The sequence below is a fragment of the Seriola dumerili genome, unplaced genomic scaffold (genome assembly GCF_002260705.1).
Source record: "Seriola dumerili isolate Sdu_G_001 unplaced genomic scaffold, Sdu_1.0 BDQW01000331.1, whole genome shotgun sequence".
NCBI classification, from domain to species: Eukaryota; Metazoa; Chordata; class Actinopteri; order Carangiformes; family Carangidae; genus Seriola; species Seriola dumerili.
Window position 1 is genome coordinate 4,522,835 of NW_019174586.1, and position 27,953 is coordinate 4,550,787.

Sequence of the window (27,953 nt, forward strand, 5' to 3'; positions counted from 1 at the left end):
ACTGTAGTGCATAAATTTAATCATGACACATTTTATTAGTTTCCTTGCATCATTAGCTGAAGTCGCCTGCATCACTTCAGATCTTCTGAAGGATCTTGACATCAATAATAAATATAGGTTCACCACTGAAAATGTCTAATAATCATGTTTTATGTACTAAACTTAAAACCTTTGCATGCATATACTGTACCTTTATTTCAGCATGAAGTGGGAACCGGCCCTCTTTCCTCATCGCCATGATCATGCGTTACACACAACCTGACACTACATCTGTTCTCCCCCCAGGAGAGCATTTTATCTGCTTATTACATTAAACAAATATAGATTTGGCCATTGGAGGGCACTGCAATGCAGAATCTCTCTCATTTGAGATTCAGGCTCAGCTGAAACGAGTCTACTTATCAGTCAATATTAACTGCAAATCAATATATTTTCCATGAATTAAAAAAAAACGTGTTCCTCTTGATGACGTAAGACTCATCTGGGATTTTTGGAGGCTTTTCTATTTGAGTCTCATTTCAGTTTGTGTGTCTCATGCTGGTTTTTGTGGTGACAGAAAAACTATGTCTGTAACTATGGCAGCCAAAGAGAGAAATAAAAAGTCTCGTTTTCTGACTTTGTACTAACAAAAAAAAAAAAAAAGAAAAGAAAAATCCAGCAATGACAATTATTTTGCTCTCCTTTACGAGAGCAAATACTGAGCCCCTTTGCCGCACACTTCATTAATATGACCCTGTTGTCGTGACATAAGGTCAGCATCTATCTTGCTTCATTAAGCCAGAGACAGATTTCATATGAGAAGTCTCGCAATGATAGTCAGGGGTCATTTTCCAAGCAGGTTTGTATGAATAATAAATGGCTGGTTTGGCACATTTGGAGAGGTCAAGCCTGAGTGGGAGAAACAGCTGTGTTGTTGTGTGTCACTGTAAAAACACAGATACATGCAATGAAGCTGCAGGCAAAATGAAAGAACTTACAATGTTCAGGGATTCAAATAAGTGTATTCATTTTTAATCACGTCAAATGGTGAAAAATCATTTGATCATTTATTTTTCTTTGCTTGTAAATTTCATAGACACACGGTCACATCACAAGTGACCCATTTACACACGCTACAGTCGGATGATGTGAAACATTAACATTTGTGGGAGGAGTGGCAGTGTCACATGACCATCTGGACAGGAACAGGAGTGTTTCACATATCCACTTATCTTCTCAAGAGCAAATCATAAGATTGAAATCTAATAAATACTTTATATATATATTTATATTCTATCTTCATATACATGCAATTTTTTTTAACATGCAAATAATCAAATTGATATTTACAAATGCTCTTTTATAGATCTGTGCATCTTCTGCTTGGTCGTTATGCAATCAGTCTTCGTGGATTTGTTTACACACCATTGATCACAACGGTTACATCTGCAATCCTGTATTAGTCTCTCAAGTGCCATTATCAATAAATTAAATATTTCAATACAAGATGCTATTTATCCATTCTATGTGAAGAAAGATTCAATTAAAATTGTCTCATACACAAATGATGAAAGATTTTTATGTGAAGATAAATGTAATAATAATAATACATAGTTTTACTTTCTTCTCGTTTTGTGTGGGCAAGATTCACATTTTTAAATATTCGCTTTGGAATCAAACGCTTTGAATGTAAGCTGATCAATAAAGAACTTGTGGGAGTGACGTGGGTTCGAGGTGGGGGGTTAATAATACAAGATGATTTCAAGGTAATCACAAGTATATGGACCAGTAAATTACATTAAAGAAGAGGAAAGAGAAGGGGAAGAGGGCTCGGGCATACAGGTCGACCCTTTTTGCAGCAGAGGGGATGACGGGTTTCGGAGGTGGAGGTTTCTTGTTGTTCTTGGCCTGGGATTTGCCAAGAGCGGCGCCGGTATCAATGGGCTTCCCGTAGCAGTCAAAGTTCGACAGCTCAAAGTCCCGCGGGAGCGAGCCCACGATGCTGAAGTCATTGGTGCGCAGATCTGATTTGGAGGTGCACACCTTCTTGCAGCGCGTCTCTGCCACCTGCGTGAAAGAAAACAACATGAGGTGAAAATAGGATTGATTATTCAATTCCACATCATTTCATTCCTAAATACACTTATCTGTGTGAAACCTACGAGCAAAGACAACATTTATACCAACAATCTGAAAGTGCTGCTGGCAGCCCCTGAGGCAGCGTAGCTAGACCAAAGTGCTTTAAAACTGACTGAGCAATAGACTACTACACAGGCCGTGGTTACACTCTCACAGAGGTACTACAAAAATCCTCCCATCCTTTAAACATTATATTCTTTAAAGAATCACAGTGATTAAATAAAGTGGGTCTTCACTTTGTCGTTACTCATTGCTGCTGTAAACTGACATACAGTACTGAGTGTGACTACAGGAAGAATTATGTAAAATAAAATTGGTAGATGCAAACTTCAAACAATGGAAAGAGGCATGGTACACCACCAATGCATGCAAGGTTTCTTCTTACATAAAATATGTAACACACACAATAAAAAAGTCAATCGTTCAATCAATCATTCCAGTTAGTACATTCAAACTGTCGATGGGACCTGAGTGCCGCTTCTTTAAATAAGCTGACCACCATCCTGCATCTCAGAATAGAAAAGTTGGCATTTATTTCTGGAACTCACATCACACCCATTTACTTTTATCTATCTGTCTCTTCCACAGGTTTATTTGTGTGTCTTCACTGGCTTCAGAAAGCATTCAGACCCCGTCCCTGCACATTTTATTGTGTTGTAGATTTAATTTTAAAAAGGATAAAACTGCATTTTCTGCTCATCAATCTATTCTCCATGTTCCATAATAACAAAGTGAAAACATGTTTTTAGAAATCTTTGCAAATGTAGCAAAAATCTAAAACTGAAATCTCTCATTTACAAAAAGCATTAAGAGCCTTAATTCAGTACTTTGTAGAAGCTCCTTTGGCAGCAATCACAGCTTCAAGTCTTCTTGGGGAAGTCTCTACAAGCTTTGCACACCTGGATTTGAGCAGTTTATCCCTGGTAGATCCTCTCAGGCTCCGTCAGATTGGATGAGAAGCATCTGTGAGCTTCAGGCCCCTCCACAGATATCGTGTGGGGAACTTAAACTGGGCCACTTAACAACAACAGTCAGAGACTTGTCCTGAAGACAAGCCGCGTGCTTCAGGTCAATGTCGTTCTGAAAGGTGAACCGTCGCCCAGGTCTCCGGTCATGTGAACTTTTTTTCTTCAAGGATCTCTCTGTATTTGGCTGCATTCATCCTTCCCTCTATTCTGACCAGTCTCCCTGTCCCTGCTGCTGAGAAATATTTCTTCCTCATGCTCACAGAGTCCATAAATTGCTGTATGACAAACTCCAAACTGGTTGTTTGTCTTTTACTCAAAGTGGCTTTTGTCTACCCCTTCTAAGATAAAAGGTATTATTGATGCAGAGCTGCTGAGATGGCCGTCCATCCAGCAAGTTCTACCATCAGATGACTTCAGAGGATGTCTGAAGCTCTGTTAGAGTGACGCCGCCATGAACAAGGCCCTTCTTTCCCAGTTACTCTGAGTGGCTGGACGGCCAACTCTAGGAAGAGTCCTGGTGGTTCCAAACTTCTTCCATTTCACAGTTATCAAAGCCACTGTGCTTCTGTAAACACTCAAAGCTTTAGAAATGGCTTTGTGCCTTTGCCCTGACCGAGAGGTCTGCAGAGATTTCTTGGACTGCGTGGCTTGGTTTTTGTCCCGACATTACAGTGAGAATTGTGGGACCTTCTATACACAGGTGTGTGCCTTTCTAAGTCCAATAAATTCAATTTGCCACAGGTGGACAATGAAGTCCTAGACACATCTCAAGTATAATTTCAGCAAACAGGACCACCCGACCACTACTTATTGAGTGTAGATTGATGGGCAAAAATGGCTATTTTATCCATTTAAAATTAAATCTACAACACAATACAGTAGGCGAAAAAGTAAAGGGGTCTGAATACTGTATCTACTGTGTGTGTACTGTACTGTATGTACGTACTGGATGCAGAGATGTATAGACACATAGATACAAACGACTGCAACAGATGGCACAGGCAGCCACTGCTGACTGAGCTCTTTCTTACCCACAACCATCTGGCCGACAGTCTGTATGTCCATCTACTTATTTACTATTAATCAATTTTTCAATCTTTTTGTCAAATACACATTTAAAATGTGCTGTAAAAAGCACAAAACTACCTTGTAAACAACATAAACTGTTTATCTGACAAGATAAATAGTATTTTATCAGACTTCCCATCTACCACAATACAAAATGTGGCCTAGTTTGTCCTTTTTTAACATCCATGTCCATCTTTATAGATCCTTTGCCTGCAGACCAAACTGCACAAATCATCATGTAGACATATTTCTTGACTAAATCTGAGGCAAAGCTCCACTGACTATTGTTTGACACATAAAAACTGTTGTGAGCACACACACAGTAGCAATGATGTCTCTTGGACATCACATCCATGCTTGCAGGTAGTTTTCATCTAAGCTGAGAGGAAGGTTTAAATGAGGTTGTTTAGGATTGCTGGACTCGTTTGAAAACAGACTAGACTTTGAAAACCAAGTGAGGGAGCTGTTTGATCCTGAAGCTTGGACAGAACTCATGCTGATAAATCACAACTACTGTTATTTTAAGAAAAAAAAAAAAAAAAAGATCTTTACAGCCAAAATTAGATTCACTTTGTGCTCTCAAACATTGCCTAATATGGTTGCTCTCCCATCTGGGGTTTTGTAACCCCAATACACCCTCTACATGCCATCTCAGCGAACAACCGGTGCTTATAAAAAACATTGTGCAATAGGATGTAGTTTAATGTCATCCAAAAAAATCCCTTTCATCAACTTCCCTGAAGGCCTGCGGGGTGAACAGGATCTAATCAGACTATGGATGCTTACTCACTGAAGTCATTAAGCTCATTAAAGCTTCATTATTTTGATTTGGTTTTGACAAGAAAACCTATTAAACCTCAATGGAATAATGTAATCCTCTCAAACCAAATGTGGTCAGGACTAACGGAGACACAGAGGTAAATTAATTTCAATTAGGCGTACAATTGGAAGACCCGCACCGCATACCACATGCCTGATGTGCATGTGACTGTCAGACTTGAGTCCTGACTGAGCTGTGTGTTAGAAACATTGCCAATTTGTAATGATTTGAATTCCCCGTTTTGCATTTAGATTAGATCTCTATGCCTCACTGTTACAAACCTGCCTGAGGATGTTGGATCGGATCTGGAATATGCACTGTGACATTGCACCGTTTGTTACTGTAGGACTGCATAGAATCAGAAACATAAACACACCCGGACTCATAGCAACCACATGCACCACGATTGCAATGTTTTGGTGATTCACTACAGCATCAATACCCAAGGGGACATTATTTATACTTGGTTAATGAATAGGATTGTTATCAATTACATAGCCTATTCAAATCATATGCATACACAAGACTCAATGTTCCCACTAGGAAAAATGCAGTTGAAGTCAAGTCAGAAATACAAGCAGGAATATCAGGCAAGATTTCGTATCATCAAGATAAGTGAGAAGCAGAAACCTGATCACATAAACTACCCTTGATCTTGTCTCCATGGATAATTTACGGTCATCTATCCCCACTGTAGAGCTCTTGGCTGTTTTTTCTTGAGTTTAGATTCCCACAGTTTGAAATTATTTGAGTTTTTACCTGTGTGTCCACAGATTTTCAACACAAAGTAAATATTTGTATATGAATGGATAGGGGAGAGTGTCATTGTCCCAGGGAGCCATGTTGATGTGACATTCTACTGTTAAAAAATATATGATAGTGTGCAACAAAAATGTGTTTTCATTTGAATTATTTGAATTTGGGATTAATATGTTCTGGGTTTTGGCACCACAACACCATCATGTTTTGGGTGTATATAATAAGATGTAATAGCTGCTGGTCAACCTGATCCCCATAGTTTGTCTGTTGCACTAAGTCATGCTTTGTGCAACAGTGAAGGTGCATATGACAATCACCAGAAGAGGAAAATGTCCAAATTGTTTAAGTTTAAGATTTTTTTGTTGCTTTTTTTTTTTTTTTTTTAGATAGCAACAGTTTAAATACAAACAAAAAGCAAAAGAAGCAGAAGAGGGGTATGGCATGCAAGAAAGTTACTAGGGTAGAATCCTAACATCATATTGCAGTTATATAGTATGCATCTTAACCAATAGACCAACAGGATACCACTAAAATGTCTAAATTGTTGATGATCAGTACATCTGATCTGGATTTTTACTATCAGTGGATATCAGAAATACTACTATCACTAGAAAGAATACATTTTCCTGATTCCAGCATTGTGTGTCTGAAGCCTGCACATTGTAATTTGACTGAGTAAGGATATAAAATAACTTTTGTAATCTTTTGTAATGAATGATGACAGACACACACACACACACACACACACACACACACACACACACACACACACACACACACACACACACACACACACAAGTTGTCAAATCAGATCCACTGACGTGCAAGGTGCTGACATGAAGCGGCGTCCCTCCGGTGCCGTTGACCGTGTTGTTTTTGGCAGCGGGGCTCTTTCCCGCAGCCTTCTCCTTAGATGCTATCTTGGCCTTCTCGGCCTCGATGCGCTTCGGGCTGTTGAGCATCACTTGAACCACAGCGTACTCCACCAGCGAGGCGAAACCAAACAGCAGGCAAGCAATGAGCCAGATGTCGATGGCCTTGACGTAGGACACCTTGGGAAGCTCCGAAGCCAACGAGGTGCACTCAGAGGACAGAGAGAGCACCGAGAGGATTCCTAGAAAGAGAGGCAAGACAGGTGACCTTGTCAATCAGCAAAGTGAGAGAAAGTTGAATCTATGAGCATCACAACTGTATCTTTTCAACTGTGAATGATGAATTTTTCTCACTTATGCACTTCCTGTCATTCCATTCTATATTGTGCAATCCCAGTATTATTTTTCATACTATAACCACTACAGCTTTTCTTACAAAATGCCTCTTTCATTTACTAAAAAAGCTCAAATGTAATTTTTTAAACACATGTAGCCATATAAGGGCTTTGCCTAAATAAATGGCATCTTTTATTACCAGTTCTTAGAATCTGTTTCTGTAGACACATTTTGGTAAGTGCCAAAAAAGTATTGAGGATTGTTTCCCTGCTCTGTTAATAATGTGATGTGTGAGTGTAATTCAGATCAAAATGCATCACTGACATACGAAATCTGCTTCCACTAGGGAAAAACACATGATCCACCTAATTCTGAGAGAAAAAATGATGTATTTCCTCTTCAGTGCACAAAATACTGAACAAATTAATCTCCTAATTTGCACAAAAGCTGTTATAAAATGCTCACATCAACACAAGGCTTCTGAAAAAATAACTGCAATTCGGATGCATGACCGTTCCTTTACCCCTTTTATTAGGACATCTCCAAGAGCTCAGGCAGCCTCTAATGACAGAGTAATTTTAAATTGTTTTTTATCTCTGATAGCCAACGGGATTACAGGTTAGAGACTCTCCCCCTGCACAGCAGCACTTGTCTCAGACTACAGCAGAAATAATTACAGCGACTCTGAAGAGTGTATTCTAACCACCAATAAAGGGGCTTCACTCCCCTTTTTCTCACAGTAATGCTACTTCAGAGAGAAAATAAATACATTAGAATGGCCGATGGGTTTTGCCTCTGGTATGGTCGCTTGTCAAAGACCGGTTCGCACAAGGTTCAGGATTTCTAATCAAACTTCTCCTCATAGTTTGCCTGTTTAGTCTCTGACACATTTAGCTGTGTGTGCAAACATAAATCAGGTCTTTATATCAGACAGAAACAGATGAACAACTTATGTGTATATATATATATATATATATATATATATATATATAAAAAACAGTTTTTTTATTCTAACATGTTTTCATATTCCCTATGTGGAAAGAAAACGTGGTGTAAATCTGAAAATGCGTTCACAGTCAAAAGCACATATGGACGCATACACAAGTGCATATGGACACACTAAACACACGTAAATGCTAACACACACGCACACACACACACACACACACACAGCACAGAGCAATAAATGAGAGTAGTCCCACACCTGGGTGTTGACTGACCTGGACTGATCCCATTTAAAGAGAAGTCAGAGGAGGCTTCCATGTGGAGTTGGAGTGATGATGGGATGAAAGTGGTGATAAATAACTAGAGGGAGTATGGAGAAAAGGAGGAAGTGGATGACTGGAGTGGGATAAGAATGGATTATCTTATCCATGTAGCCCAGCACACACAGAGGTGCCTGTGTGATACTGTGTATGGGTGACACTGACATATTACACACAGGTTGAATTATGGAGAAGTAAAAAGTGAGAAGTACAATGGACATTTTTCCAACAAACACAAATGTTAATACTGTGTGTGCCAATTCTGTCATGTGCAAAGTTATCTTTCCCATACACACCACAGCCTGTATGCACGGGAAAGTTATTCATATGTATGAAGCAAAAACAAATATGTTCAGAATTGAGACCATGGCCACAAAATATCTGTCATTCCCATAAAATATTGTCCTTTCTAAAGAATATGATGGACAATTACAGACTGGGGCCTGTTGCAGGCTTTGACAATTTAATAGCACATTTTTTAATTTAGTTTTGTTTTTGTATTACAAAAGTGCATAGTATTTAGCACATACTTAAATATGTAAACAAATAACTGACAGTTTGTGCATCAGCTAAGGTCTGTCAACTAGAGACATAAAAATGAACAATTCTTTGTTGTCATTCACACTGTGTTCTCTGTAAAAAAATATATATTTTTAATTATAATTCCATGAGCAGGTGTCAAGTATCTAATTTTAGGACATAGCTTATCCAGCTTATTCATACATTTTATACTTAATTTGGTGACTTATAACAAATGAAAATATTCAGGGCCACACAAAGAAATTAAGAAAATGTTGGAACAATGAAGATGCGATGAGAAGAGCGTTCCTTTATGAGGTGCAGAAATGAACCTAGTTTAAGAGTTTTTCTCCCTTTTCCATCATGCAGGGGAAGGTGAAAGCAGGACTGTGCCAACAACCAGCACTGTAAGCACGAGGGACACATCTGGTTCTTGCCTGGGATTTATTCAGTGCATACAAAAACACAAACATAATTTAAGCACTACCAGTACTGAACCATTCTTGCGTCCCCCTTGGGGCTCAGACAAACAGTCTAGTAATGTAGCTGGACTTTCCTCAGGCCATAGACATTCTGTGCTCCCTGGTTTGGAAAAAACAGCACTGCTCCTCATGCGGCTCAGCACACCCCTTCGTTAATTGGGTTAATAGGGATCAGGTGTGCCTCGTTGGCCAGCTGAGTGTCTCCAGGTTCTCTCTGTCTCCTGAACAACCCTTGTTGCCCACACTCATGAGCAAAGATTAATCAGAAACTCAAGTCTATACTGGTTCCCCACCATCAACTAAGCTTTGTACCTGCATATTTTAAACTTCAGTTCAACTGAGCAGCAAAATTTACCAAATGTTGTTCAATTCTGGTACAAAATGTTTAAAAAGGCTAGATGTATAAAGACAAGAAAACTGAATCCACTGGAGTAATATTTTAGATTTCAGACATGTAGGTACATTTGATGGGACTGAGTGAGTTTGCAGATCAACGATAGACAAGGAAAGTAAAATTATCCTTGGGTTGAATCTTGGTCTCTCCACTGACTAAAAACCTCCAACTTTTTCATGGACCAAACTGAAAGAATTGTTGCACATAAACATGGGCTCAAATTCCTGACTCATACTCCCGTGTATTAGGACCTACATTAGATAAGTGCCGATTGCACCTAAATTACTACTGCCGTGGGTCCCATCTGTCAATTACAGCTATATTCAGTGATTTATCACATACAGACCAACACTGGACATGGTGGCATGCTTGATAGATAAAGTCCTTCATGGTGTCAAAGTGATTGATGATACCATGACGGAGATGGCCATAATGTCAGTGATCCCTAAAAACATATGAATCCTTCACAGAAGTTTTTATTTGATCTACTGCAGTCTTTTCCCCATTGCTTTTTATATGCAAGTTTTCACATCTAATTACCTCAACAACATACAAACCCTCACCCACTCCCCTTCTAAGCTAAAATAAGCTAAGATGCAACCATGCCCTGGTTAACCAGCACAGGGATTGTTTACAGATCTAATGTATTGGCAAATGTCAGTGATGGTGAAGATGTGAAGATGGTTAAACAGATCATTAGACTTTAAACAATCCATACCCAAGGGGACCCTGGCAGCACTTGCATCAGGGTTTATCCAGAAGGACAACCAGGAGAGAACTACGATGAGCAGCGTGGGGGCATAAACACCCATCATGTAGAAGCCAACCTGTCGCCTTAGGGTGAAGATGACCTCTACACATGTGTAGTACCCTGCATGAGGAAAGAAAAAATGGTCAAATATGATAAAATAACTTCTGCGAGAAACACAGTTTGCCTTGAAATTCAAAAATTAGATGGCATCAAACACAAGGCAGTTTGGCCAGGATGAAGCTGCACCTTCTCCCTAGACGAGACAGTCCGGACTCTGCTTTTTAACTATCTGAATGAATGTTATCAGTGTTAAAACTGGATTTTATAGTTTTTATAACGAAGTAGGAGATACTTACACTTTCTAAATTCCTTACATGTCCCACTCAGAATTACAACTAGGTGGCTGATGAACTTTTTTTTCCAACTCGGCTACTCATAACTACCGTCTGAATGATATGGCATGAACGCAGCATCACACCATTTTTATCAGTTCAAACATGTCAGCACGTTATAACCTTATTCAGTGTAGAAATGTGAACCTGAAATGTGAGTATTCAGACCCTGAAGTGAAACGCAGCAGGTGAGAGAAATGGCCCTATCCTGACTTGGTCTATTAAATCCCCATTAAGCATTTAGAGGGAAGGTATAGGCTAGGTTAAGTCCTGTATCTGATCTGCCTCCATTTAGCCCGGGCACAAAGGAAAGCACAGCTGTGTGCACCATTAGTACCAGAGAAAGCAAAAGAGAGGAGAAAGAAAGAAGGTCAATGGGCATAAGGGCTTAAACATCATTTCAGCTAACTTTGTTAAAGCTGAGACCTGTTTGAGCATTCAGGGCAGCACCCCAAAAAGCTCTGCTTCCAATTGATAACGTGCCAATTACATAGCAGACCTGTCAAAGAGGCACAGAACAGATTATTTTTCTCAACAGAACAGCATAAATTTCTACTCATAAACTCATAATACCACTTTAACTAATCCATCTCTGCAGAAGTATGGCTTCCATTAGTTGGGCTTAAACCAGCATGGAATAAGCATCCATACGCTTCAGACCTCCTATGGCCGTGTTGTGTTTTTTGCTCTTTGAGGTCCAATGGGATGGTAGAGCGGATGGGCTAAAGTAATATTTAACTAGCCCAGGGAATTCTGGGTGAGCTTTATACAGCTTATAAGGGCTGCCTGTGTCGCAGAGCAGGCTCGAACCAGTCGTACACAGAGGTGATCTTTGTGTCTGGCCAGGTTGTCATGGTAACCTGTTAAAAGGCTGACTCATTGCCAGCAGTGTGCCTCCCAAGTGCGAGAGCACTGAGGTCACACCAGCTCTATTCCTGATAGAGATTGTCTATTTCATTGCAAATGTTGTTTTGGACTCACAGCGGTCTGAATGTGAGTATGGCACAGCACCAAGACCGTTTTTAGCCATTTTTCTCCTTTATTAGAGGAATATTTAGTGTTTTTAGCCATGCTGGCATTCCCGGGGAAAATGGTCATTGTTCATTAGTCTGCGTATGCTACAGTCTATCCTTACTACCTCCAACCATCATCATCTAGAGAAGTACCTAAAGGGTCGGGAGGGAGAGGCGCATACATTTGACCTCAACTTGAATGGTCAGACTTAAAGATACCATGTGGAGTTTCTGACCTTTTGAACAATGTCTTTACCAGAAGCTCCCTGTTGTTTGTATCGCGCACACGCAGAAGGATGTGTTCACACATGTGCGGCTCGATTGACACTGCTGTTGGTTTCAGGCAGATGGTGATTGTTTATAATAAAATCCACAGGACATATTTAATTTCTGAATTTCCTCAACTTATGCAAAAATGATTAAAAAGTCTTCAAAGAGCAAAATTTTTATTTCATGGGTTGCTTCTTGTTTTTATGTTTTTATTTAACCATGAGCAAAATGGACTAAAGTCACTTAATGTATTTTATTTGCTGTTGTATGATTGTACAACAGAACATATCCATCCCTGCTCTCTGTGATAAAAAAAAAAAAAAATCCATCTTTACAATACTGCAGGGTAAGAAAGAAGTCATATAGCTTAGCTTCGATCAGATAAGAACATGCATTTGAAGCCTGCCAGCTGCTGTCCAAGATCGGATCTGCTCCAATTTCATCTTTCAATCAACGGAGTCCGACTAATCTTCCCTTAACAAAAAGACCCATCATCCTCTGCTGATTTCTTTGAATGGGAATCTATAACACCACTTACACAATGAATGCAGCAAGAAGGAAAACAACCCACCACCACACAACTACCAACTCATGTACAGTAAATCCCCGACCAAGATCACAATGAAATAATTAGTTGTTGTCGTGCCCAAAAAACACTTGTAGAGCAATTCCTGAGTTGTTATGACAACCAAAATGAACATCAAGGAGCAGAAATATATCAGGGGACCTGCCAGACATATGAACATTTTGGAGCCTAAGTATAACAAGGACACCATAGCTTTGAGCCTACCCAGAACAACCTATTTTCAATTCAGAGAGAATAATTAATGAATGGATGAAAGAAAAGCCCAAAGATGAACAGCACTGAATCAAAATGTTGTTTAGCTTTAAGGCATTGTGGTTAATGGAAACAATGGTTCACAATATTTCACTCTGCTGTACATTTTTTACTTTCTACTGAGTGAGTAACGCCAAATTAACACGGGAAACCTGCCTAGCACAAGCGAAAAAGAACATTTCTATTTCCATTTTTGTAACTTTTTGATGGGTTTCAAGACAAGGGCAGTACCTGTTCCTGCGTAGTATTTGGTGCAGTTCCCATAATCAATATCCTCTTGTCTGATATCAAACTGTGGCAGAGCGATGGCGTCCATTTGCACTGGGTCTCCTGTCTGCCACATGAACTGCAGGTCGTCCGTAGTGTAGCCAACTTGATGAAAGAGGTGAAAAGGCACACAAAAAGTCAACATGCAGAGAAATTATTAAACACACATTAGTGCATACACAAATGCATATATACACATTATATTTGCATAATACATGTTTGTGTGTTACACATTTACAGAAACATAATCACTAGATAAAATATAATGTGTATGCACACAGACATAGGACGCTATAAGTCTAGCAGTCAGGTTTGGCATTAGAGGGAAATGGCTTGAAGTTATTTTGCTTATTTAAGTCTAAACTGCTTTGTAAACAAGATGTAATAACCACAGTCAAGCTCAATTAGCTATGAGACTTTCACAACAGCCTTAAAATATGATGATTTATTCCACTTCTCTAAGTGCTTGCCATTGAAATCAGCTTCTAAAACACAAGCAAAAAGCTCTCATTTACCCCTAAACAACTATTTTATAAAAACAACAAATATATTCCCAACTCATAAATACTGTATCTCCCAAATACCATCCAGCAGATGTGCTAACTGATGAGTTGGTTTTAGGTGATATTATTTCTGGAAAACTCACAGCTTTCAAGTTGCATTTTACACCTCTGTGTGTCCATAGGGAACAACGTCAGGTCGAGCGGACAAGACAGGGTGACGGACAACCTGGAGGAGGAAGGAAAAAAAAAACGGTTTTCGTTTTTTTAAATTCATGCTCTGCTTTAGTGTTCTCTCATATCCACTTAAACTCCCACACAAGCCTTGTGTGCGTGACACCAGTATTATGTCGAGAAATCACAGGATTTAAACGTTTATTCAAATGTCTTTATTTTTTGAGTAGTGGTTTTGCAAGGGATATAATCAGAATATGTTGCAGTCAGAATTACAGACAAATTTCAATGATTATCTCTGGAGATGATTGAAAGCTAACATAACAGACTGTAGCTGTAGGCCCAGCTAGTTTACATTGTGCCCCTTGGAAGATGAAGTATTTTTCACCATATGCTATGCATGTCAACAGTCTCATTATCTTTAGAGATTTCACTCTTGGAGCCTACAGCCACAATCATTACTGACCCAGTTACAAAACAAATAAAACCATGGAATCCGTGACAACATGGAAAAATCTTACCCTGACTGACTGAAACAAAGCACACAGGACTATAATCATTGGCGCTGATTAGAAGGGTATTAAGAACAAAAATGAACAATTATTATATCATCACTTTAGTGTCCCTAAGTAATTGTCCTTTGCAGTGTGCCCTTAAATCATATGATTTGTTTGTTTAGTCTTGTTTACGCACATCTCTAAAGCTACATTGGTCAAACAGCACATTTATATTGCCTGATAACAACACTGAGTTGTCATTTTGTTTCACTTGGCACTCCATTCATTGAAGAAATATGTAAATTTTAGGATTGGAGGATATCTGATTAGGCTTTTAATCAACTGTGGGGTACATCAACATTCCAGACATTCCCTCGGAGCTGGAAAATGTACCAATGTTATCTTTGGATTGGATGCAAATTAAATACTCCCTGCAATAGAAGACAATGATAAAATATAAAAATGAAAATTCATTACCTCATACTGATGAGGACATCTCCGTTACGAAAGATGAAGAGGAGAATGTTCTCCTGGGTAACATCATGAAAGTTGGCACTCTTTTCATTCGCGAAGAACAGGTCGGGTTTCCAGAGACATTTGAACATCTTGGGATCAACAGTGAGAGAATCAGACTTGAAGTCCTGCGGTAGCTTCAGCCTGGGGTCGTTCCAGCGCTGCCGCAGGAAGATGTTGACTCTGTAGTCCTGTTAGGTTCAAGACCAGACACGCACAAACATGGTTAATGTCTGTACAATACCTTTCAAAGTGATCAGTAGCTAATGAATAATGTTTGTTTTCTAGTAAATGACATTTTATTTTCATGGCCTTTGTGCTGTGGTTACATTCATGATATAGCAATAGATGTCTTGAAAGGGCAATAGAAGCATTTTAATCTTTTTAAAGGGGATGATTTGTAAGTTTCCTCTGCCACCAAATGTGGTTTCTTGCCAGGAGCGGGTGGTGGTGATAGTCGCTTGACAAGAGCTTCGGCTATCATTGCATTTACATGACAAGGGGGCAGATTCGAGGCTACAGTGAGTCGCTACCAGAAAGTGACGAGACAGGCCAGGGCTAGCTGGTTAGCGTGCTAACTTCAGTAGAAGGAAAGATGTGGTAGGACCAAGAGTTTACATGGACATTGCTTTCCACTGCTGGAGGCAGCTCTTAGTGAGTAAAAGAAGTTTGATGGTGAACTCGCAATATTTCTTCTAGGCTGCCAAGTAAACAGCTGTTAATGCTAATGCTGGCTGTGTAGCAATAGTAAATCTTACAAGTAGCTTTTAAACACACTTAAGACACTTATATGATACTAATGCTTTGATGTGAAGAAGTTTGTTTTCTTGCCAGATACGACCTTTCCTTCACTGTTGCATGTCACTTTTACCAAGATACAGCAGCTCTACCCTATTAAGAGGATAACATGTTGTACTTCTTTCTATCTCAGTGAAAAGAAAAATCACTTCAACAGACCACTTTAAAGTGCTGAGTGAAATTCCACAGCTGCAACGAAAACACTCATGACGTCTCCTTTTTAAAGCAGTCAACATACAGGAAACTGCACAGTCCAAGGGTCAAATGTTATCAATACAGCAACATGTGATACAGCAAATATCTCATTAGTGAGCTTATTAGTGAAATTTCCACATTCTTGCTGGTAGGAAAGTATCACTCAGTGAGGCTATGGGATTTTTTTTTTTTTTTTGTGCCTGCTTTGATGGCGTGCCTCAAGCTGTTCTGGGACCAGGTGCTAGGAACGACTATTAATGCTGAGTGTGAAGATGGATGGCATGTCAAATAAAGCCACCAAAATACCATCTGTATATATATGTGTGTGTGTGTGTGTGTGTGTGTGTGTGTATCCTGGTTAAGAAATTAACTTCCATCTTCCATCCCTTCATTATTCCCACTTGTATGACTTTTTCTTTTTTTTTGATACAGCAGCTTGTTTAAAGTCTTCTGAATGCCAACATTTGTCATTGTTCCGTGCTCTGCACTCAGTTTTCAGATTAAAAGGGGCTCAATCTTTCTCTCAAATAGAGAAAAGTGTCAATATTTGACAACTTAAAATAATTCCACCAGCATTAAATGAGAAAAAAAGTGGCTCTGTTGCTGGTGAACTCTTTGGTTAAATACTGGTGCAAGAAATTTACAACAGCTGTGGCAAAAAGACCACCCATCCTCTCCCCAACCACCGGCACAGTCAGAGAAAGTGCATATACACAGAGGATGTAATGTTAAACTACCAGAATGGAAATAATGGAACTGAAATAAACATATGTAAGACTGTATTTTTTTTTCTTTTGGCAAGAAAATTAGCTTGAGGCAAATTCAGGTCAATGAGTCAAACCCCACAACAAAACTCATCCCACCAAACCACAGACGTATTAAACACTGGATAAGGTGTCCACACATGATGGTGCATTCATCTCATCTCATTGCTTCCATGCCCATTATGTGTGTCATTGTCTCCGGCTGACTGCTGGCTCACATGAATGGTACGAAAATAATGATTCAAACTGTTATTCGTTTGCCAGTGGTCTTTGAAATGGTGATACGCAGGAAATTTTACAGCTGCTTCTTCTGTCACGGACGCGTTTGAGCCCGAGGCGGTCGTTTGACCTGCAGTTCTGTCTTTGGCCGCAGTGACAAAAATCACCACTGTGTTTTCTGTTGCTTTAAACTCAGTGATCCTGGGGCTTCTTTTGTTGCATGTTTCTCTCCTCCTCTTTGTTTCCTGTCAGTATCTTTGCTATAACATATCTAATAAAGCAAAATCACAAAAACTCCCCTCAGGGATCTCTGCTTACTGACTGTTATTTTACAACTGCACAGGCTAATCCATCCATCAAAATGAATGTTTTTGCCAACATTATTATTACCTCATATGTCAGTCAGAGCTCCACTGAGTAAACACTGCAGATTTTGGCATTTCATTCACTTTCTCTCAGTCCTATACGATCTGTACTGTAAATATATGTTAGCTGGTATTCTGGCAAAAGATTTTACCTACTGGAAACTATTTCAGTCACAGCCAGGTTTGATCGTGAGAGACAGCCAACTGACCTGAATCTGGGTTTTGTAGTACATCTGTTATTCATGAAAGTACATTGGTTGTGTGATTATTTTGTTTCAGCACCATGGCAACTTTATCTGCAGTCAAGAAGCCCAGTGCACATTGAGCTGGACTGTCTGTGTGTATATTCAGATACACGGTAATGCTACTAACAAGAGTTATACTCCTTCTGTCCTTCTTCCTCTCTACTAGGCCAGAAGGACACTTTCAACACTAAAACCCTTCCTCAGGACCAAAGCAACACACTTAATTAATACATTATACACTTATTTTCATACAGATATTTGTGCCATTTATATATTTAGATAAAAAGGGAGGCATTCTTTCAATTCTCAAAGACATTTTCACCCTTCATTTAAGAAGTTAGATCCAACATTATGCAAATGTTGACTATGTAATTCTCATACAAACCTAAATATCAAACTGTATACATTCACAAGATCACTTTCCTGGCAAAAATATAGAAAATATATGATGTATGATTGAGCCGTGCGACTAAGTTGTCCTATTTTGAAGGCTCCTTCAAATGCAACTGAGAAATGCAGCCGTCTTTTCCTGGGCAACGAAGAATCTGACTGGTGGATCCTTCGTGGCCCAACCTATCCCAAGATTCACTGCGCACCAGTAATGAAAATAATATTGCAGCAAACAACGCTGACAGAGAGCCAGAGGATTACACTTATAAATGTGAGTATTGGGTTTAAGCTCAGTTTAACCAAGGGCCTTTAAACCTCAAGTTTTTGTGAAAAAAAAAGTTACGTGCCGCAAGGTTGCTAGGTTGTTTTTTTGCGATGCAACAGCACAGCCGGTGATGCAAAGCAAAACTCCTCTGTAGGCCAGACCGTCTCATTTTGATTTGGCTACGAAGGTGTGGCGCTTTGCAGCCACAATAGACCACTGAACTGGGACACAGCTCATGTCTACAACGAGACAAGAAACCAAAACAAAAGGTTTCCATCCTCACAGGAAGGAGCTATTTCTAAAACTCATAACATTTTACACACAGAGGTCTCAGGAGGGTTTATAAATTCAGCAGTAAACCAGAACGTGCTTTATTTCAATGCCAGTAAACATTTGTTTGTGAGAGTACTGGTCAGATTTGTTGATGTCTAACTTTTGGAAGGCGAGCTGTCATTTCTGTACAACCTAATTTCAGACTTCCGACATCCAACTGGTCCTCAAGCGACAGCACGAACAGCTCCTGCCGGCTCTCCTCTGTCTGCCAGAGACGCAGGCCAATTCCCACACCTTCGCCTTTCTGAAAACCAGACAACGAAATATATCCTCCTCCTGGCTCGCTATCAAGCTGCCAGCGCTGCATTCGATTCCAGAGAGATTTAACACAACCGCTCGCTGTAATCAACCAGGAAAACTCAAACTGAGAAGCAGTTAAAAAAAGAAAAAGAAAAAAAAAAAAAAGAACATACGCATACACACAGCCACAATTTATTTCATTTCACAACATCAAATTAGTCATCCTCTCCTGGTGAATACAGTCATAGAGTGAAAACAGATGTGTTAACTACAGTGGACGCGTGGCGGTTGTTTGGCCGAGGGAGGTGTAAATGATGAGAGAGGGTTTCCTGGGATCAGATACCCAACAAAGTGATAAATTGAGGGGGAGAGGTGACCAGCTGTCTCTCCGTTCTCCTCCTGGGTTTGTTTTGAAACTTCCTCACTTTCAGTCTCTTTCTATCTTTTTGGTGTCCAGGGAGAAGAGGGAGGACAGAAGTTGCCGTCTGGGAGTGCCTCATCTCTCTGTCTCTTTCTCAGTCTTGGCTCTTACTTGTTCTTTCTCAATCCTGTCCCCTTTCCTTCTCCTGGCTTTAAGTTCTTCCCTCTCTTGCTCTCTACACTTTTTCTCTCTCCTCCTCATCCTCTTCCACTCTTTCTAATTTCTTTTCCCTGCTTGGTCTGATTCTTCTTCCTCCAAATTCCCTGTGTTCAGTTTCCTCATTCCTGTCTCTTAATTTCCCTTTTTCTCATCTTTATCACACCTCTCACTCTCTCTCCCTTCCTTCTTACTTTCTTATCTTCTTTTTCTTCCTCATTCCCTTTTCACCTTCTCTTTTTTCCTGTATTTTCTTCCTTCAATCTCGTCATTGCCCTTGGTTTTTTTTCTTTCTTTCTCTTTTTCTACTGCACTTCTCTACTGCACTTCTATACCTTGCATTTTCCACTTTCAGCATGTAACACCTTAATTGGTCTCTAACTGTTCCTGGTGTGAAACTCTCCAGTGGAGGATTTTAGAGGTGAACACACTTTACTGATCTGCAGCCAAAGGAAATATTTCCAGAGTAGATTTTCATGCAGTTCCAATCCCAGGATGTAGGATCTAAAGCTTTGCTCAGAGTGTGACTCCTCATGAAATGAAGTTGGCAGAGGCGCACCATCAGGAGAGGCAAACCAGGCAAATGCTTGTGGCCCCCAAGGGGAAATGGGGCCCTCGATGGCCGGTTGTATCGGCACATTTAGCAATGACACTATACAGTGCAATGCTGTTGCCCTAAAACCCCTACAAGAGGGGCCTCTGATGATGTGTGCTGTAGTTAGCGTCTACCCATTGCCTGCATGTGAGACATTTAAGGGGCATGTCTAAACTTTAGCATCTGCAAACAGTCTGCATGTGGGCAAAGGTCTAAAATCTAATACTCTCTGTTCCTGTGAGGACTGAGATATTCCATAACTAAAATTGATTTGTTTACACTCGAAAAAATGGCAGTTTGGAAGTAGTATTGTGTATTGTGTATAAGTAGTATTGTACCTCAGTTGCCACACAGTCCACATGCTGACTTGCAGTTTTTTTATATAACTGAAAGCTCAGGAATAAGGCTTAACAGTACAGTAAATGTGGGCTCACTATTTGGCAGGCAACAGGTCACTGCTGCTTTTTTTTATCTAATGTGTTATAACAGCTTATAAATGTGTGTTACCAAGCTAATTAATAAACTAGTTAAAAACCGTTCATAAATCCTTCATAAGGGTAGTCTTATTGTAAAGTAGTACCATATTATTTGATGCTGGCTAATACCCTGTGTACCTGTGTTTCAGGTTCATCTCCCCTGTCTTCCTGGTTTTACTGCCTCGTTCAGTCCCCCGCCTGTCAGTTATGTTTGTTGAAGATTAAACCTCTGCTTGTTTCTATCCAGTGGCTGTGGCTCAGACACCTGAACCCTTGGTTGCCCTGCTCCTCTGATCGAAACAGCTTCAAAGACTTTTTTTCTACCATAAATTACCCTTGTTTGAACTTTAACTCTGGCTCTGTGTCTGAGTTCTACTGATGGGTCCTAAATCTAAACGTTGATCTTAACCAAAACTCTCCAGATTGCAGACTATAAATCTGTGCTACAGAGACAGAATAAAGTCAAACTTTGGATTCTGTCACTCCGCACTGCATTAATTACAATTAACTTGTCACGTGATTGAATATATTTACTGAGAGACTGTGAAAGCTCATTGGCCCCTCCCAGCAGCTTTAAATTAAAACACACCGGTAAGCCAGGCTGATTAGAAACCTTCAGGATTGTTCCTTTTTATTGTTTCTTAAGTGATCGAGAGTCAACCCAGCGCCGTCCTTGAGTTTAATCTGTTCATTAGCATTAAAACTGCACTTCTTTATCAGCAATTAAGCCATCAGATAAATGAGGCAAGAAAACCCCAGTCTTCATAATGATTCACTGCTAAATGGCCTGATACCGTCTAGAAAACATGCTCAGGCATTCTTCCTAAACTTTGTAGGATACAGCAGTTTTTAGCTCTGAACCACTGCTTCTGATTGGAAGAAGTATTGATTATCAATTCTGTCAGGAATAGTGGAATTGAAGTGATTTCTTACCATGGTCGTTTCTTGGATGGAGCCAAAGCTGTTGATGAATATGTTAACTCTGTCTTCCACAGGAATTCCTGGATTGAAGAGGAGGAAAGAAGTGATTGTGGTAATGAGTCGACTGTGTTGTAGCTCATAGCAAGTGTCAGTATGTTTCATGAAACCATGTATGTCTTCATTTCTACATTTGTAGATTGTTCTGGTGATTGAATTGGCTCTAACACTTACTTACTCTTACTGATCAGGATTTGTGTGAGACTTTATCAACTTTGCAAATTAATTTAAAAAAATACCCTCTGAAGAGCATCCTGTTCCTCTGCTAAGCTAACGCTGTAAACATTTATACAGGCATCTCTCTCCACTCTGCCTTTTGCATAAACTAATAAAATCCTTGACGAATGACGGCCACTCAGACTGCTTTGAATAAATGATTTCCTTTGACGTGTTTACTGGAGGCTCAGGAGTTTCACGGGATAAATTTCATCAAGCAGTTTACAACATTAATGCAAATAATATGGAGGTGGCATAAAGCTCACACCTCCAATGCATTATTGCAACCTAGAATACTAATTCATTTTCCAAGAAAAAACCTTGTGGCGTTACCTTAGAAATTCTCTATATGGTCTATAAAAGCAGCTCACTATTTTATAGGCCTGGGCAAAGTAATGCACCAGGCGCAGTTTAGGATGTAATTTGGGAGATTATGACATGGATGTTAATGGACGGGGAGCTTTCAGCCCACCCTGAAATCAAGAGCAGATGTTTGGCCACTGGACCAGTCGCAGGCAGTCAGGGAGGGAGCTGATTCTGCTCACAACACATCAAACACCGAGTCCCAGATACAGCTCCTGCTGCCAAGTGCCTGAGGATGGAAACTATCTAAGGATCCACCTGAAAACCAACCCATCAGTTAGATGGAGAGGCCGGCCAGTCACCTCTTTGTTATTTTTATGGCTGTTTCTGCGAGACGTAAGCCTGGTACTCCCTACAGTGTGATGTTTACAGCACACTGTAAAGATGGATACTTAACTGGCAGTAAAGAAAGGAAAAAACAATGTACTGTAGATTTTAAGTGTTTATAATTAATCTGAAGTGGTTAATGGAACATGAAACTATAGTTATTTCCAGCAACGAAAAGTCAGATACAATATACAAAATTCACAGTGTTTGCTTTTTTTTTTGGAGACTGTTTAAACCAACAGAGTTCATTCCCAGAACAGAACTGCTGTGTGTGTCAATCAACGCCATATCAAACTGTCTCTGAGGAAAGACAAACTGAAAACAGCAGCTTACTGCTACAATGCTGTAGTACAGTTTATATATGCAAGTATATGCAGAGGAGGAAATTAATTTTCATTAATGTCCCAAGCACCATTTATATTATGCAGATATTTGTTCCAGCACCAAATTCTGAGAAGGAATCTGGAGGTAGATATTCATAGTATACACGTTTTTTTAATTACCATGACGGCACTGCAGCAAAAAATGTAAATTAAAAATAGACAGAGACAGATGAAGAGGGAAAGAGACTTGCCTTTGAAGTTGGGCCTTATTCTGGGATCATAGCTGATCAGTAACCTGTTCAAGATGTTACTGGTTGAATTTGCAGGGACTCGGGCCAGATCCTCAGATGACAGCTGTCTGCAAACAAAAAAAAAAATACAGAGAGGCAACTGTAGGCACGATTACATTAGCAGGTCAAATTCCTGACAGATGAACAGTGCAGATGCATAGTACACTAACTTCTACTCTGTATACTCTCTGATTAAACTATAACCTGAGAGAGCTACCAGTTGGGGATTAAATTAGCTTTTAAGATTCAGACCACCCAGGCAATGTTAGAGCAAAAGAATGTTTAGAAATGTAATGTGGTGCTATTCTGAGCTGTTTCCAGATCACGACTGGGGAGGTTGACATGCACCCAAGGGTTGACACAGGACGGTTTTTCAACTTTCTAGGACAATTACATAAATTATTACTCAAAAGAAAATTCTCTAGATATGTACAAAATAGAATGTACAAAAGTATAAAGTCATTAAACATCATATTTCTTACAAAACTAGGAGTCTTCACCCATGCTAGCATCTCTGCAAGACACAAGGTGCTTTAAGCTACAATAACAATGCTGTTTAGCCTGTTATGATGCTAACATTTGCAGACAAAGTAGGCGGCTGGTGGAAGTAAATTTACATTTGGAGACACATGGTTATAAACAAAAGTATTGGCCAAGTTAAAAAATTTCTAGTGCAGCCTAAAATGTTTGTTTCACTCTGATTTGTTGAAGGAAACTTGAAAATAGGCCACAGGGAACAAATGCGCCACACAACACCTTTAAAAATGGCACTTCATTCTTTATTGAACAATTTTTCTCCATTTATTTTTACTTTAGAATTGAGTCAATGAATTAGACATGCGGGTGGCAAAGAGTATAAATGACAAGTCAAGATAAACAATATATATTTTGTGCGCATATTTCTACTTTTTATTGAGACCTTTGAACCATCCTGCAAAAAGAGCGAAAAAAAAAAAATTTGAAATTTACCATAACATACAGTGGTGGTTTTAAAAAAAGTTCAGCCAAACATCATTTGTTTTCTGAGGTTGACTGATGAAAAAACAATGGGACAGAGAGGAAAATGGGGGGGGGGGGTCTGGCAGGAAAGGGAAGAAAGGAGAAACAGAAAGCCTCCTTGTGGGTGGCAATGAATTCTCCTGCCAAAGAATTTCCCCTCCTCAAAGCACTTTATATATCATTATGTAAACCTTATCATGCACTGAGGATGAGCTAAAGTGCTCCACAGGAATGCTGCGCAGTGTGCGTATGGTCTGCGGTTCCCCTGATCAAAGTGAAAAACATAATTCCCATCCACTAAACCTCTTTTTTTTCTCTCTTTTAACAGACCTTTCTGACAATCTCAAGCACAACAGTTAAACCGGAACCAAGTGGTTCCTTGATCCACGAACACGAAATATGTCATACAGCTTACACTTGCCAATACTGGGACTACATCAAACAGTTTCTCCCTCATGTTAAACAGTTTGATTGTCGAGCCATTCGTTACACTTTAGTTAAGGGTGCAGCTCTCCAATACACAGAGACAATGGATACTCTGAAGGCATGTAAGGACATACTGATGTTCATTCTGTTAGAAGGCATGTATTTACTTCTTTATATCATCCGTGAGCTGTTGACTCCATATTTATTTATTATTCTTTACAGTGTGTAAAATCAGCTGCAGCCACTTACCAAAGACTAAATATGGACATGCTGAAGCAATGGCCAGACTAACATCAGGCTCGTACAAGAAAGATGTGACTTATTATACACGTCACATTACAAGTATTCAGTGTTTTTGAACATACCCTGCTTTTGGTGGGTTTGACACAGATTTCTGTAAAGTCCATTTATCCTATTGGGCTGTACTGGAGTGCATAGGAGAACTTGAGTAGCTGTACAGTATAGCATCTGACGAGATCTGCTCAAACGTGACAGGTGGATGAAGACTGGTAGTAAGATCCATCAGGTGTAAAACAGACAAAGTTTCACGGGCACCTACAATGGACATTAAAGGGGGACTCCACAAATTTTACAGATAAAGGTCAGTTCACTAGTCACGCGGCGTGCCACTCAGCCAGTAAGAACGGTTGGACAGTATCTTGTGTGGCTTGAACTTTGTTGAGTGTGAGAAAGCAACCCTGGTGACATCATTCTGGGTTGGAAAATCAGTTATAATGAATAATAAATAAACTAAACACTCTGAAACTGTAATGTTACGTAGTATTTGCAATAAATGCAACTTGAAGTAGATGTGTGATGTATGTCTTTTGTAATGTATGACAACACTGGTGTTGTTTCTTCCATACTTACGAAGGACAGTAGACCTGCTTCCCTTTCTTCTTTCCCTTCTTTGTTCCTTTTTCTTTGGCAGACCCTCCCTCCAGACAAAGAGAGAGAACCAGGAGAAAGATGACGAGCTTCTTAATGCCCATTCTGGTGCGCGCTGAGCCTGTAGAAAAGCAAACAAACTGATTAAATAAAGGGAAGAAGCCAATGAATTTAAATTACTCAGGCTTAATAGCGTGCAATTTAATAACCAAAAAAAGAGAATGTTTTTCTCATCACATTCAACAAATCTTCATTTACACGTGACAGAAGACAGCGGCTGCTTGAGATGTACCCTTGGTGGGAGTACAAACCTCAAGAGTATTTTATTCTACTTCCTGTGAACACTGTGACTTTGCCCCTTTCCTGATATGATGCATTCCCATTTTCTCTTCATACAGTCAATGTCTGAAATGTAAATTAATCAATCTGACATGGTTTAATCAAGTAGAGCAAGTTCAAGCATAAATCCAATCAGTGGAGTAATGCGCCTGAATAACGATGGTCATTCAGGACTTGTCAGGTGAATGTGACCTCTAAAGGGTGGCTGAAATAAATATTACCTAAAACGTCCTCGACTTCAGTTTCGGAAGCTGCACAGAGAAGGTTTAATAATGCTGTTTTATGCAACTGTGCTTTCTCTTTATCATGATGTTTAAAAACTGTATCATTAGGTGTGATCTATGATAGCTGTGGTTCAGTCCTACCTCACACCGCAAATACCAGCATACGGCCATACATATACAAATGCACACTTTATACTCAGAGGCAGTGCATTTTTGCATTTCTTGATAGGGGCCATTTATCAGCTAGCAGCCTTAGTACCTGTGTGAATCTCCCCCCACCCCATCTAGGAAAGTGGTGCCCTTTCAATGCATAGGGATATTGAGACCAAGAGCAAAGCCAACAATCTCACCCAACCTCCCCCAACCCCCCCTCACCCTGCCAGCAAGACTGTATATTAACTGAAGCAGTTTATTGTCTAGACACAGACACTCTCTCCCTCTCTTTTTCATTGCCTTGGCCCAGTAACTCCCTGTCTGCTTCTCGCCTGCACATTGATCATCATGTTCTCCAGCAGAGATCGTTTCCACCGCTCAGTTCGGCGCCTTATTTTTTTTCGTCTCCAGGCAAACACCTGACTTTGCCTAAGTTGGCATCACTTTGTCGATTTGGAAGATTCCTGCAGAATTGGGAGGTTGGAAGGTGTCCTCGTTCTGTAGGCGAAAACAACCAGCATACATCAACGCTGACCCACACGTATCCGATGGCACATTTCTTGGAAATCATTTCTCATCTGACCTACAATTTGTATGTCCCATCTTCCCCTGTGGCATTTCACTAGATGATGACTCCCATCTCTGACCCCCTGATCCAGTTTTCCTGACAGCACATTATGGCACTAGCTCCCAACCTTTTTGGTTTGTGACCCTTAGTCATCAAGCCATGCCTCATCAACCCCTTGAGGGACGTTCCAGTCACACTAGTCTGCGCCTTGCTGTGTGTATATTCACAAAAAAATTTTTAAAAATAATAAGAGAGATAACCAGGACATCTTGCACAGCCATGCTAAAACTGATTCCTGTGTAGAGAAATGAGGGTTCAGCTGAGATCTGGTCCGTAAACTGACCTTGGCACTGCCTGAGTCAACTCTGTGCCACCACCGAGGAACATTTCCCTTTCTGTGTTTTACTACTGGCAATGTTGAAACTGCAGAGGCATTTTTAGAGAGCGGTTGACAGTGACTTAAGAAGCTTTATATGGTCTGCCCCATGGGTCCAAGGTCAATAAGCAATTCTGCTCTGCCCACATTACGTCTTCAGGTTGTGCACTTTTTAGATTCTGGTCCATAAACATGTGACAGATAGAAGAATATTCAGGTACATGAGAGATCATTAGACTGTTTTTAAGCTATTAATGGTAATGGTAAAATTTTGATTTTGTATAAATAATATTATATACTTATTTAATTGTAATTAGATTCCACATAATACAATACACTCCAGTTGACTATTTGATATTCTTCTCTAACTGCAAAATGCATTAACCCACGAGGAAAGGCCTGTGCTATGCTCATAAAAAATAATGAGATGCATCCAACTCAAAACAACCAGTATACACATTGGCTACTACGGGGGCACTCACAACCTGTGGCTGCACGTCGCTTTGGGTCTCTGTGTAACAACAGAAAAGTAAGTAGCAGAGTCTGACACTCGCCCAGAGCCTGAGCATCAGAAGAGCAGAGGAGATTGAGTGAGAACAACACAGAAAAACAGCGACCACCATGACGGGGGATGGAGGGGGGATGCAGGAAGAAGATGCCAGCACATATGAACGCGAGCGCGCTTCACATGAGCGCACGCTACGAACATAAATAACACGAAAGTCGTTTTATCGCACATCAGGTCACACGGTCCCACTTACCGTTTTTCTTTGTCACCTGTCAGTTCTTCAGAAAACTGGACCCAGTAAAGCTGAGAGTGAAAACAGTGGTTAACACAGCCTTCCAGACCAGTCGCTGTCTTTCTTTTCCATTCTGTTCCCGCTGTCTTCACTGAAGCGATTTCTTGAATGGGTTTTAGAAAAAAAAAAAGTTACATCTCGGCAAAGTGCCAATTTTTTTTTATTTCCGCGCCTTGTTTGTTGTTATTTTGGAGTCAGTGTGTATAAGGCTGCTGCCCTTTCGCCTCAGCTAGGAATGCCCAAGATGGAGGCTTGCGTGTACCTGTCATGCAACATGCGCAGTAGCGGCTGCATGGAGCCGGAGAGCATCAGTCCTCCCATCAGCACCACGGACAGCCGCTCCCCGCCTCCACGTCCACATCCACAGCTGCTGCTAAACGCTCAGACGTGACGTGGCGGCGGGAA

General features: G+C 40.1%; 1 protein-coding gene across 3 annotated transcripts; it reads right to left on the reverse strand.

The window, feature by feature from the left end:
* Positions 1 to 1,011: 1,011 nt before the first annotated feature.
* Positions 1,012 to 27,896, reverse strand: glrb (glycine receptor beta). 3 transcript variants are annotated; one of them, XM_022760033.1, is made up of 11 exons: positions 27,811 to 27,882; positions 27,510 to 27,651; positions 25,071 to 25,209; positions 22,737 to 22,843; positions 21,212 to 21,279; positions 14,781 to 15,007; positions 13,779 to 13,861; positions 13,097 to 13,237; positions 10,320 to 10,472; positions 6,555 to 6,847; positions 1,012 to 2,046 (listed from the first exon to the last, which is right to left on the reverse strand). In XM_022760033.1, the coding sequence occupies exons 3-11, from the start codon at positions 25,190 to 25,192 to the stop codon at positions 1,750 to 1,752; spliced, it is 1,491 nt and encodes a 496-aa protein (XP_022615754.1). In that variant the 5' UTR covers positions 25,193 to 25,209; positions 27,510 to 27,651; positions 27,811 to 27,882; the 3' UTR covers positions 1,012 to 1,749. The 3 variants fall into 3 exon arrangements, with proteins under 3 accessions (XP_022615754.1, XP_022615752.1, XP_022615755.1); XM_022760031.1 differs by having other exon boundaries at positions 27,510 to 27,896; XM_022760034.1 differs by lacking the exons at positions 1,012 to 2,046; positions 6,555 to 6,847 and adding an exon at positions 8,166 to 8,246 and having other exon boundaries at positions 27,510 to 27,896.
* Between the last annotated feature and the right edge of the window lie 57 nt (positions 27,897 to 27,953).

Excerpts from the sequence above, each read along its gene's own strand:
- glrb (XM_022760031.1), bottom strand. The coding sequence starts at position 25,192 with ATGGGCATTAAGAAGCTCGTCATCTTTCTCCTGGTTCTCTCTCTTTGT. Across the intron at positions 13,862-14,780 it reads GATGTCCTCATCAGTATGAG|GTTGTCCGTCACCCTGTCTT; the intron begins GTAATGAATTTT and ends TTCCTCCTCCAG. Across the intron at positions 10,473-13,096 it reads CAAATACTACGCAGGAACAG|GGTACTACACATGTGTAGAG; the intron begins GTACTGCCCTTG and ends TTCCTCATGCAG.